The sequence below is a fragment of the Astyanax mexicanus genome, chromosome 23 (assembly GCF_023375975.1).
Source record: "Astyanax mexicanus isolate ESR-SI-001 chromosome 23, AstMex3_surface, whole genome shotgun sequence".
NCBI classification, from domain to species: domain Eukaryota; kingdom Metazoa; phylum Chordata; class Actinopteri; order Characiformes; family Acestrorhamphidae; genus Astyanax; species Astyanax mexicanus.
In genome coordinates this window covers 20,720,045-20,732,133 of record NC_064430.1, presented here as the reverse complement: position 1 = coordinate 20,732,133, position 12,089 = coordinate 20,720,045, and the positions used below count along the sequence as shown (strand labels likewise).

The following is a 12,089-nucleotide window of genomic DNA, read 5'->3' as shown; positions in this document are numbered from 1 at the left end:
GATCTTCAAACTTTAAAACGGGTCAAATTGACCCGGAACATAAAAGGAGGGTTAAAAGACCTCAGCATATTACCTGAGAATCAATACCTGAAACAATAAACAAAGACCTGGCAAGCAAAGCCCCCGTGCGACGTCTTTGACTCCATGTTTTCTCTGCAATTACATCAATCATATTGTTCGCTAAAGCCAAGCGAACATCATCTCCACAGGAATATGTTCAGACCTTTAGTTTCCAACAGGTTTGAACAAAGACTTCAGGCTCTAGCGTAGAGCACGCTAACTTTAGCTAGCTAAAACAATGCAAACTATTGATTCACAGCCCTCAAGAGTTTCATCACCTTCCAAAATTTCCGTTTAACTCTAAACTCTGACTGCATTCATCACCGTTTCCCTCTGACTCACTCTCACATATTTACGTATTTTATGCCTCCGGACAAGCCCAGAGCGCAAATCAAGACTCTGATCTTTCTAAACCAACAAAGAGGGTTTAAACCTGCTGCTCTGAACAAGCGCTTCAAGCCGTGTTGGAGCAACGCTCGCCGGTGCCCGCACCTTCCATCTGGAGCTGAATCAGGTGAACTTGGCAGGAGCTGGAGCTGCTTTCTGCACGACACGCTCAAATCCCTCCACCTAGCAAAGCGCAGCTCTGTAAGCAACTGTCAATCATTTTCACGGTGCCAGGAGTGGAGGAGCGGAAAGGAGGGAATGGTTTTGTTTTTGGAGAAATGCTTAAACGGGTTTAGTCAGAGACACTTTGATCTGGATCCCTCGACGTGAAGATCCTTCGCAGGAAAATCAAAAGCTAGCGAGTGTGTTTTCGCCCGCAGTGGGGATACGTGCTTCATCATGCCACTCGGCCACGGCGGAGCACCTCTGTCTCCAGATCTCGACTGCAGATAGAGCAGACGAGTGAGCGAGTAAAGGGGGGAGAGAGAGAGACTTGCCAAGGCCAATAAATCATTCTTAGATAAATCTAGATCACAGAACTCTTCCTCTCTTCTCTTTTCTCCTGCTGCTCTTATCCAGCGTAACGCTCCGACTGGCCATGGGGGGGGGGGGGGGTGGGGGGGTGAGGAATTATCCCAATAGACCCCCGTTCCAAAACTCCACTCTTCCCTGATCTTTCTCTTCTATCTACTTTTCTTTTCCTCTTCTTTTTATCTCTACTCTACTTCACTGTAAACCCATACTTTGTTTAAACTCAAATGATTTATTAGGTGTGTTTTACATAAAATGGGATATTTCTAAACAATACTCAACTATTTTGAGTTATCAGAACATTTGTGGGCACATATAAACATTCAAACTGAGATCTCTGAGATCTTGAACCAACTTTCAACTTTAGTCTAATGTCATTAACAGCTTCTTTTCCATTGGCGTCTGCCACAATCTATTTGCATACACTCTAAGAAATATAAGTACAGATTTCTACCTAAAAGAGTACAAAGCTTGTCGCTGGGGCTGTACCTTATATTGAGGTACAAAAAAGTACCTTTCAGTGAAAGTCCTTTTTTGTACCCATGGTTTTTGTGCCAGTAAAGATTATAAACATTATCATCAACTAAATATGGCTCAAAAACTTGATGATCTAAAATTGTCTGGCTTTTAAATAAAAGAAATGTGCAATTTAAATATATATTGTTCATTAGTACAGTGATGCAGAATACTGAATGTACCTTTTGGCTGCAGGTTAAATGGTACAAATTTGTCTTTTTTGCTGTTAGAAATGACTTTGTACTTCAGAGGGAACAAATCTGACCCTGTAAAGACCAATATTATACCTTTGAGGGTACAATTATAAAGAGTGTACCTTTGAGTACAAAAAATTACTCATATCATACCTCTGTTTTTTAGAGTTTACTGGGTGTGTCCAACAGTTTCTGACTAACACTCACCATCAGTGTGTAGTGATTCCCCCTGGGCTACCTTACAAATAAATCAACTTCCACTATAGTTGTAGTAAGCGTTAAGAATTAACAAAATTTTGGGATATGAACCACGCCTCAATTTCCCAAGCTCCTCCCCCTGGTCCTATATATAGCTCCCAGGTGCTCCTCACCTTCGTGACTTTCGACCTCACACCCGCCTCCACCCCATCACCACCCTCATCTTCATCACTCATCTAGCTGCCGGGGGGGGTGGGGGTGGGGGGGGGGGGGCTGTTCTGAACTGTACCAAAAGTAACAACATCACAGTTCCCCTCCCCACATCGTGTAGACGGGGTTCATTATTGCAAACTTGATGTTTTAATTGATGCTAACTCAAGTTTTCATTCCCCATTACTTAACCTTTTTAAGGCAACCGGTTTCCTCAATTATTTTAACCCTTGTGTGGTGTTCGGGTCCCGTTTTCATTTTTCATCAAATGATACTTAAAAAAAAAAAATTCTAACTCAAACTCATTGGCATTGGCTCATTTTTTGTGAAAAACATATATCAAAACTCATTTTCGATAAACACACACTGTACACCTCCCCCCCCCCACACACATTTATATTACATACAGTATGTTTGGCCAAGGGCTAATAAACATTGCTTCTTTTGTCAATTTGAAACTAAACAAATTTTCTACTCATATCTTGAGTTTAATTCATTTTCTTTTACATTTTATTAAAAAGAAATGTAACATAAGAAAGGTAAAGGTCAAATATTAACCATGTAAGCTGTAAGCTTTTTTTTCTTTTCTCTTCTCCTTATCTTCTCTTTCATTTTCTATCCTTTTATCTTCTCTTCTTTTTTGTTTCTTCTTCTTCTAGTTTATTCGTTTTCTTTTTTTTACCTGTCTTCTCTCCCCTTCAGCTCTCCTTTCTTCTTTTCTGTTCTACTCTTTTCTCTGATTTAGTTCTTTTCAGCTATCTTTTGCTATCTCTTGTTGGTTCTCTTTTTCCTTTTCATCTTTTCATTCATTGTTTTTTTCTCCTCTTCCCTTTTTTTCTTCACTTCTAATATCACTTATTTTCTTCTCCTGCTTTCCTCCACTGCCCTGTCCCTAAATTACCTGTCCAGCAGCGTCCTCCTCATATGAGGAGGATAGGTGTAGTGATGGATAGAGAGAGGATGGGAGTAGAGATGGATAGAGAGAGGATGGGTGTAGTGACGAATGGAGAGGGTGGTGTTGTCATGTTGTTGTGATGGAGCTGGATGCTGTGGTTTAATTCTGGATGAGCAGAAGTGAAGAGCAGCTCGTGATTCTGAGCACAGAAAGCCGTTAAAGTCACAGCAGGAGTGTTGCTCTGGCTCTGCAGTGCAGGATTTACGGCCTCTGTGTGTGTGTGTGTGTGTGAGTGAGAGAGAGAGAGAGAGAGAAAGAGAGAGAGGGAGAGAGAGAAAGAGAGAGAGAGTGAGAGAGAGTAAAAGAGAGAGAGAGAGTGAGAGAGAGAGAGAGAGAGAGAGTATAAAAGAGAGAGAGAGAGAGAGAGAGAGAGAGAAAGAGCGAGAGAGCAGCACAGCTGTTTGGTTTAGTTTACATGGGTTTGCCTCAGATGCCCTGCAGCCTGGGAATATCCCTCACAGCACCACCTCCTCTCCATTAACACCCATAATAAACAGCTCCCCCTACTGGACCAACACTGACACAGCCTGCAAACAAATACAGATAATGAGAGGGTTCACCTAAGTATATATTTTTTAATTAATTAAGTAATTGAACGATTGTTTTAAAAATCGAATACATAAATAATTATTTTTTATACTAAAGAATTGATTCATTCAAAATTTACCAATTTTTTCGCAAGAGTTTAATTAAACTTGACACTTTTATTAAATATTGAATTTTACATGTGTAATATTTACTGAACAAATAATAATTTAATATCCCAGCAAACAAACCAACAAAGCAACAACCAATATTTTATTTCTAATTTTTCCCATTTTTCTCCCCAATTTACACGGCCAATTACCCAACCCACTCATTAGGACTCCCCCTATCCTCCCCCCAATACTCCCCCAACACACCAGGAAGTCAGCCACTGCTTCTTTTCAAGCTGCTGCTGATGCAGCATTGCCGAGTAGCCAGCGCACTTGGAGGAAACGCAGTGACTCTGGGTACATCAGCTCACAGACGCCCTGTGCTGTGGACATCACCCTAGGAGTGATGTGGGGAGAGAGCGCCAACTACCCCTCCGGAGTGTGCATGGCCAATTGCTCACTCTGAGCGCCGGCAGCTTGATGGCAAAACTGCATGAGCGGGGGTTTGAACCGGCAACCTCCTGCTTATAGTGGCAGTGCTTTAGACCGCTGCGCCAAAGCTGGGGAACAATAGTCTGCTTTGCCGTGGGAAGAAGAAAAAATGGAGGGAAGAAGGGGGAAGAAGGGAAAAGGAAAGAAAGCGAGAAAAAGAAAAGTTAACCATCGAGCAAAAACTGAAAAATGAAATGGTTCTGCCTCTTTTAAAGAACTGCAGTGTTTATTTCGTTGAATATGTTTCTTTTTATATTATTATTGTCATTTTCTGAGCTAAAGGGAAGATCGGGGCAGATACAAAGGTCGCGAGTTCAAATCCCGGTGTGCTATCAAAGAACAGCAGCTTAGATTTTAAATGTACCTAAAATCTACTGAAATTTAGAGGCATTTAAACACGTTTTTCTATACACTAATCTTAATTTACTGTTAATCTCTAAATTATGTGAAAAAAAAATACATTTTATGTACTATAAAAGGCTTATCAGAAATTGTTACATAGTATAATATGTATACCACAGTGTTCTATATATTATAACAGGTATACCAAAATATTTTACATAGTATAAAATGTATACCACAATATTGTAGATACCAGAATATTTTATATACTATTAAAGGTATACCACAATATTTTATACAGTATTAAAGTTATATCACAATATTTTATATAGTATAACAGGTTTACCACTATATTTTATATAGTATAACAAGTGTACCACTATATTTTATATAGTATAACAGATACCACAATATTTTATATAGTATAACAGATGCCACAATATTTTATATAGTATTAAAGGTATACCACACAATTTTATATAGTATTAAAGGTATATCTCAATATTTTATATAGTATGACAGGTATACCAGCATTTATTTTACATAGTAAAACAGGTATACCACAATATTTTACAAAGTATAACACGTGTACCACTATATTTTATATACTATAACAGATGCCACAATATTTATATAGTAAAAAAGATGCCACAATATTTTACATAGTATAACAGACGCCACAAAATTTTATATAGTGTAACAGGTGTACCACTATATTTTATATAGTATAACAGACGCCACAATAATTTAATATAGTATAACAGGTGTACCACTATATTTTATACAGTATAACAGATACCATAATATTTTATATAGTGTAACAGGTGTACCACTATATTTTATATAGTATAACAGACGCCACAATATTTTATATAGTGTAACAGGTGTACCACTATATTTTATATAGTATAACAGACGCCACAATAATTTAATATAGTATAACAGGTGTACCACTATATTTTATATAGTATAACAGATACCATAATATTTTATATAGTGTAACAGGTGTACCACTATATTTTATATAGTATAACAGGTGAACCACTATATTTTATATAGTATAACAGGTGTACCACTATATTTTATACAGTATAACAGAGGCCACAATATTTTATATAGTATAACAGGTTTACCACTATATTTTATACAGTATAACAGAAGCCACAATATTTTATATAGTATAACAGGTGTACCACTATATTTTATATAGTATAACAGGTGTACCACTATATTTTATACAGTATAACAGAGGCCACAATATTTTATATAGTATTAAAGGTATATCTCAATATTTTATATATTATAACAGGTATACCAGCATTTATTTTACATAGTATAACACATGTACCACTATATTTTATATAGTATAACAGATGCCACAATATATATATAGTAAAAAAGATGCCACAATATTTTACATAGTATAACAGGTGTACCTCTATATTTTATATAGTATAACAGATACCACAATATTTTATATAGTATAACAGACGCCACAATATTTAATATACTTGAAGGTGGTTTTTATAATATGTATTTTTTTACTAACCAGACTTAAATTATGAATTGAATTTCAAAGGAATTCGTTTGAATTCACACTCAAAATCAAAGAGTGTAATTTTTTAAAGAGTGTATCTCTTTAAGCCACGCTTTAAGGTGGCGAGGATTTTGATTGGTCAGAAATGGAAGGCCCGCGGTGGAGAAACATTTAATTGGTTAAAAATGGACAGAGCATCGGGCAAGCGCTGCGATTTGATTGGCAAGAAATGGAGACATGCCAGGGGTTTTGATTGGTAAGAAATGGACGGGATAACCGAGGAGTAGATTTCATTGGTAAGAAATGGACGCTGTGCCGTGAGCTGATTGGAGAGAAATGGAAGCGGCGTTGGAAGAAGAGTGACACGATTGGCGTGCTGAAAGCCGGCGCTTGTGTTCCAGGTAGGACCACTCTGCACTCGGTGTTTGATAGAAACGATTATACTTAAAGATGTCTAAAGATGTCTACCCCCAATGGATGGATGTTTATGTATCTTCCCTTTTCTTTTCATCTGTCTTCTCTCTTCTACTACTTTCTCAATTTCTGTTCTCCTTTCTTCTCTCCTCTGATTTCTTCTTTTTCTCTTTTTGTCTTCATCTGTTTTCTCTATTCCATTTATCTGTGTTTCCTTTCTCTTCTCTTGACTTCTCTTCATATTTATTCTTTTCCCTTTTTCTATCTCCTGTCCTTTTCTTTCTTCTTTTCTGTTTTGTATTTCTTCATTGCTTAATATTTTTAATCTGAATAGTTTTATATTGTTTTAACTTTATGTATTCGTTTGGCTGCACTGTAAATGAGGGTCACTCTGAATGTACTCCAAGTTTATATAAAGGTTGTCCTGGACTGACCCTGTGCTCTCTCCAACTCTGTTTTTCTCCTGAATGGGAGTACTGGGCGTTCCACCATCTAATTAAGCGAGAGATGAAAGAGTGTAGTCTGGATGGTTGAGGTAGCGATTTGCTCCTGTTCTGTGGAAATAGTCTGAAGTTGGAGATCTGATTCTCTAAGAGAGTCTGGGAGTGATTTCCACAACCTGCTGTAGAAACACAGATCACTGCAGCTGCTGTAACACAGGGGTTTCTAATGAGGTTGACATAGAGTGAAGGGACAAGGTGGTGTCTGTGTTTCTAATAAATGAGTGGAGGCACAGGGTGGTGTATGTGTTTATGAGATACACCTACAGTACACCACATTGTGCTTCCATTCTCTGGCCACTTTATTAGAAACACCTACACCAGCTTGTGATTCGTCACTGGCTATTTTATTGGAAACATCAACAGGACCTTGGGCTTTCTACACCACCTACAACTACACCACCTTGCCAATAATTTGGCCAGTCAGTGAGAGCACAAGGTAGTATATGTGTTTATAATGAAGTGGTCAATGATGAAGCATGAGATGATGTGGGTGTTTCAAGTAAACTGGACATAGAGTGAAAAGACAAAAACAAAAATATCTCATCCAACCACAATCAATTTCACTGTATCTTTAAGGGCTATGTCATTTTTATGCAAAAACAAAAAAACAAACACAATTTTTTTTTATGGCCATGCCATTAATACTCTAATCATTTACCACACGTTAGTGTTAGCTGGTGATCAATGGCAAAACCCAAACAAGCTAAATCATGCTTCACAACGACAGAGGCACAAAACTCATTATAGAAAAGTACTAGCATCTCCCTCATCTACTGTCTTGACACTGACAGCAGGTACAGATCCCTCCCTCAGACGAAGTCTGCTGAGTAATCTTGCTGTGTACTGTCTAAGGTTGTCAACCAAAATGAGCAAAATGGTGTTTCTTCAGCTGATCTTGTAGGTGGGGCTCTGGTGGGGGTTTAGACAAGATGGTGTAGGAGTTTTAATAAAGTGATAAGTAAGTGCAAGCACAGGGTACTGTAGATGTTTCCAATGAAATGGCCAGTAATGAAACACAAGGTGGTGTAGGTGTTTCTAAAAAGTGTCGATAGAGTTTAAGCACAATGCGGTGGTGGTGTTTCTAGGAAAGTGGCCAGTGATGAAGCAAAATATGTGTTTCTAATAAAGTGACCAGTGATTAGGCAATCTAAGCAATATGTACTGGAGGAACACACTCTCTCTCTCTCTCTCTCTCTCTCTCATTCTCTCGGTGACTGACACACACACACTATTTGAATCATAAAAGCTTCTAAACCTGATCTATTTGTTTCTGTAATTTGGGGCAGATGTTAATGTAACCTTTAAAAGCCACTCCAGATTTTAGACTGTTTGTATCTTTGTGTGTATGAGAGAGAGAGAGAGAGAATGAGAGAGAGTGTGTATGTGTGTGAGGTAGGTCTTTGAGTAAACTTTACCTTTTTGCATTTACTTATGGCTTTTTCCATTACTCTCTCTCTCTCTCTGCTGAAATAGTGGGATTATTAGCGGCGGATTTGAAAGAGTGAGCGGAGGAGTGAGTTATAGTTGCTGTCAGAGAGTACAAGAGAGAGGGAGAGAAAGAGAGAGAGAGAGAAAGAGGGGTCGGAGGGTTTGTACTGTAGTTCTGCCAGTCGTGGGATTGGATCATACCTCAGGAATGATTTGTTTTGCTCTGGTTCCTCCGTCGAGCCGTCGCCTCATAGAGGCCTGGGGTTCACTACATGGCCAAAAGTATACGGACACCCACACCTCCAGTGTTGCTCCTGAGAGCAAGGCTATTAGCCAGGGTGTTGACCTCTTGTACTGCACTGTCTACTCCTCTGAGGGTCTCCCTAAGGATTAATTCTACCACTCCAACTCATCCCAAAAGGTTGTGAGGTAACACTTTAGAATACTGTTCCATAGTTAATAGGTAACTAAGCAAGAACTAAGCAGGAACTGAGCAGTAACTAATTAATAGTGTTGCATTAACACCTAAATATGTTTTATTAACTACAGAAAGTACTGAGTAATTTCTGTGTAGATAGTAGGGAGGCAACGGTACAGTGTGGCCACGGTTAGGTTCATATCGCGGTTCTTGGTCCACGGTATCGGTTCTGTTTCAATATATATCAATATTATCTCGCTCCATCATGCAGCACTTTTTTAGCCCTTTTTATAAGCTGATGGCACCTCTTCAAATTTCCTTTTTATCTGTTTCGCGCTCACTGGTCATGATCACGCTTCTGAGAAAGTTTTGTTTAATTATCCCTTAAATCTTTAGCGTCTGCCTTCAGAGTGCTGATTCGCTGAAATTCAGATTGATTGCTACATGAAATTCTGATTGATTGCTACATGGTTGTGGAGAGATACAAAATAGATTATTTCTAAGTTTACAGATTTGGAATGTTATAGAAAATAAAACTTTTATACTTTTAACTATTTATTAGCATCTAATACTGAGTTGTTGATTTCACTGAACTGTAGAGTCCTCAGTCTTCTGGTGTTTCTCAGTGTTGAATTAATCCAGACGAATCCAGATGATTTCAGCAGAATCACTTTTATTAGATGAAGGTTTTCAGGGATTCTGCGATGTCATTTAAAAAGAGTTCATTGCCAGAAGGAGACCGGTGAACCTTGTCTCTGAGGAACAGTCGAGGGTTGTGGAACAGGATATCTGGGTGATGAATAACACCCCCCTCCACTCCCAAGATGAAATCGGCCATCTCGCGGTTCACCCATTTCCGGGCCACGTCGATCCTCTTGGGGTGAATGGTGGACCTCCACTGACGTCGGGGGGTGATCTCCGACAGCATGATCTTCATGTGTGGGAAACGACGGTGGAGATCACACAGATCCGCCTTCATCTGTGCGCTGAGATGAACGGCGTTCATTCCTCCAAGGTCGTTCCCGCCACAGTGAATGATCAGCACGTCCGGAGCCGCTCTTCCTCGTAGAGACTGGTTAAAGTACGGGACGAGACCCTGCCACCTCAGTCCTCCCCAGCCGAACCAGCTGACCTCAGCCTGCACGCCCAGGTCACCTCCCAGTGAGCTCCTCGCTATCTCCTCCCCACGGCGAATATAGCTGTCCCCTATGATCCATACCGTGGGAAGAGCTGTAAGAAGAAAACAATAAAAAGAATATTAAATAATTTTATTACAATCACAGCATTTAAATATATACTTAAATATAGTAACGTTATAATTAAACAGTTAAAGAAGTACTGCAATACAACAAGTGTAGTCTGCCAGAATTAGCTAAGCGGTTGCTAGGTGATATTTAATAATAATGTTAGTCTTAAAGAAACGGAAGCTTAACCAAACATGGAAACCAAATTCCTGAATTCTGCCCCATAACGCACCTCTCTCTAGCTGGATTCGAGCCTTTTTCATAACTGGAGCTTCATCCTCTAGTGTCTCCTCCAGCTTCCTCTTAGCACAGGTTCCGCTGGCGCTAACGACAGTATCTGCAGCATATCAGTGACATTAGAAACAGGTTAGAAACAGAACTGTATTAAAATCAACATTTAAACTGATGTGAGAACATTTGATTTGTTTGTGTTTAAGAAAAATTAAACATGCTAACCAAACTGAAATCTGTCCCATAACGCACCTCTCTCCAGTGGAAGCCTGGCCTGTTTCAGTGCAGGAGCGTCCCCATGTCCGTCCATTAACAGGTGTGTACGTTTCTCTCTCCTGCTGGGGTGGTTGGTCTTCCCGTACTGGAAGTTCTCCCAGCTCTGCCGGTTGATCTTCACCGGCCGCTGAACCGCCGTCTTTACCGAGTTCAGTAAAGACATATTGCTAAAGCTGCTCGTCCTCAGTAACTGCAAGATTCCCTCCGAAGTCCTGATACTGCGTCTCCCAGCTCCAGCCTGAACTCGAACTGACGGAACTCCTGCCTATATATGCTCAGGTGTGTGATGTCACAGCTGTGATGTCAGTGGAATCTCTTCTGCAGTAACCATGGTGACCACCAGGCTAGCAAGCTAGCTAGTGCCACTAATTCCACTGCTTACCTGTTAATTTAAGTCTTCATGGCTTTGCCTCCCTTTATTTTAGTGATAGGATTGTTAGGTATCTTTCAGCTAGGTTTTCCAGCTTATTTAACCCCCAGATCGGACGAGGACACTTTGTGTGCTCTTAAACAGCTTTAGGATGTGTTTTAGCTAATGTTAGGTAAGTTAGCTAGGTTTTATGTGTGTTAGTTAGCGTTAGCTAGCTAAGTTAGCTAGGATATATGTGTGTTAGCTAGTTAAGTTAGCTAGGTTATATGTATGTTAGCTAGCCAAGTTAACTAGGATATATATGTGTATTAGAATTAGTTAGCTAAGTTAGCTAGGTTATGTGTGTTAGCTAGCGTTAGCTAGCTAAGTTAGCTAGGATATATGTGTGTTAGTTAGTTAAGTTAGCTAGGTTATATGTATGTTAGCTAGCCAAGTTAACTAGGATATATATGTGTATTAGAATTAGTTAGCTAGGTTATGTGTGTTAGCTAGCTAAGTTAGCTAGGTTATATGTGTGTTAGCTAGCTAAGTTAGCTAGGTTATATATGTGTATTAGAATTAGTTAGCTAGGTTATATGTGTTTTAGCTAGCTAAGTTAGCTAGGTTATATATGTGTTTTAGAATTAGTTAGCTAAGTTAGCAAGGTTATATGTGTGTTAGCTAGCTAAGTTAGCTAGGTTATATGTGTGTTAGCTAGCTAAGTTAGCTAGGTTATATATGTGTTTTAGAATTAGTTAGCTAAGTTAGCAAGGTTATATGTGTGTTAGCTAGCTAAGTTAGCTAGGTTATATGTGTGTTAGCTAGCTAAGTTAGCTAGGTTATATGTGTGTTAGCTAGCTAAGTTAGCTAGGTTATATGTGTGTTAGCTAGCTAAGTTAGCTAGGTTATATATGTGTATTAGAATTAGTTAGCTAGGTTATATGTGTTTTAGCTAGCTAAGTTAGCTAGGTTATATATGTGTTTTAGAATTTGTTAGCTAAGTTAGCAAGGTTATATGTGTGTTAGCTAGCTAAGTTAGCTAGGTTATATGTTTTAGAATTAGTTAGCTGAGGGTGGAGTCAGCAAAACTAAAGGGGGTTTAGTTACCCTTTAAAATGTATTTTACTTAGATCTATTAAACTATTAAACTGTAAACACTTAAACTCCCT

The 12,089-nt window shown here is 39.0% G+C and overlaps 1 protein-coding gene across 1 annotated transcript; it reads right to left on the bottom strand.

Moving 5' to 3' along the window:
- Positions 1–9,473: 9,473 nt before the first annotated feature.
- Positions 9,474–11,139, bottom strand: LOC111191201 (uncharacterized). Its single transcript, XM_022665438.2, has 3 exons — positions 10,548–11,139; positions 10,297–10,401; positions 9,474–10,050 (listed from the first exon to the last, which is right to left on the bottom strand). The coding sequence occupies exons 1-3, from the start codon at positions 10,732–10,734 to the stop codon at positions 9,497–9,499; spliced, it is 846 nt and encodes a 281-aa protein (XP_022521159.2). The 5' UTR covers positions 10,735–11,139; the 3' UTR covers positions 9,474–9,496.
- Positions 11,140–12,089: the final 950 nt, after the last annotated feature.

Excerpts from the sequence above, each read along its gene's own strand:
- LOC111191201 (XM_022665438.2), bottom strand. The coding sequence starts at position 10,734 with ATGTCTTTACTGAACTCGGTAAAGACGGCGGTTCAGCGGCCGGTGAAG. Across the intron at positions 10,402-10,547 it reads CAGGCTTCCACTGGAGAGAG|ATACTGTCGTTAGCGCCAGC; the intron begins GTGCGTTATGGG and ends GATATGCTGCAG. Across the intron at positions 10,051-10,296 it reads TCGAATCCAGCTAGAGAGAG|CTCTTCCCACGGTATGGATC; the intron begins GTGCGTTATGGG and ends TTCTTCTTACAG.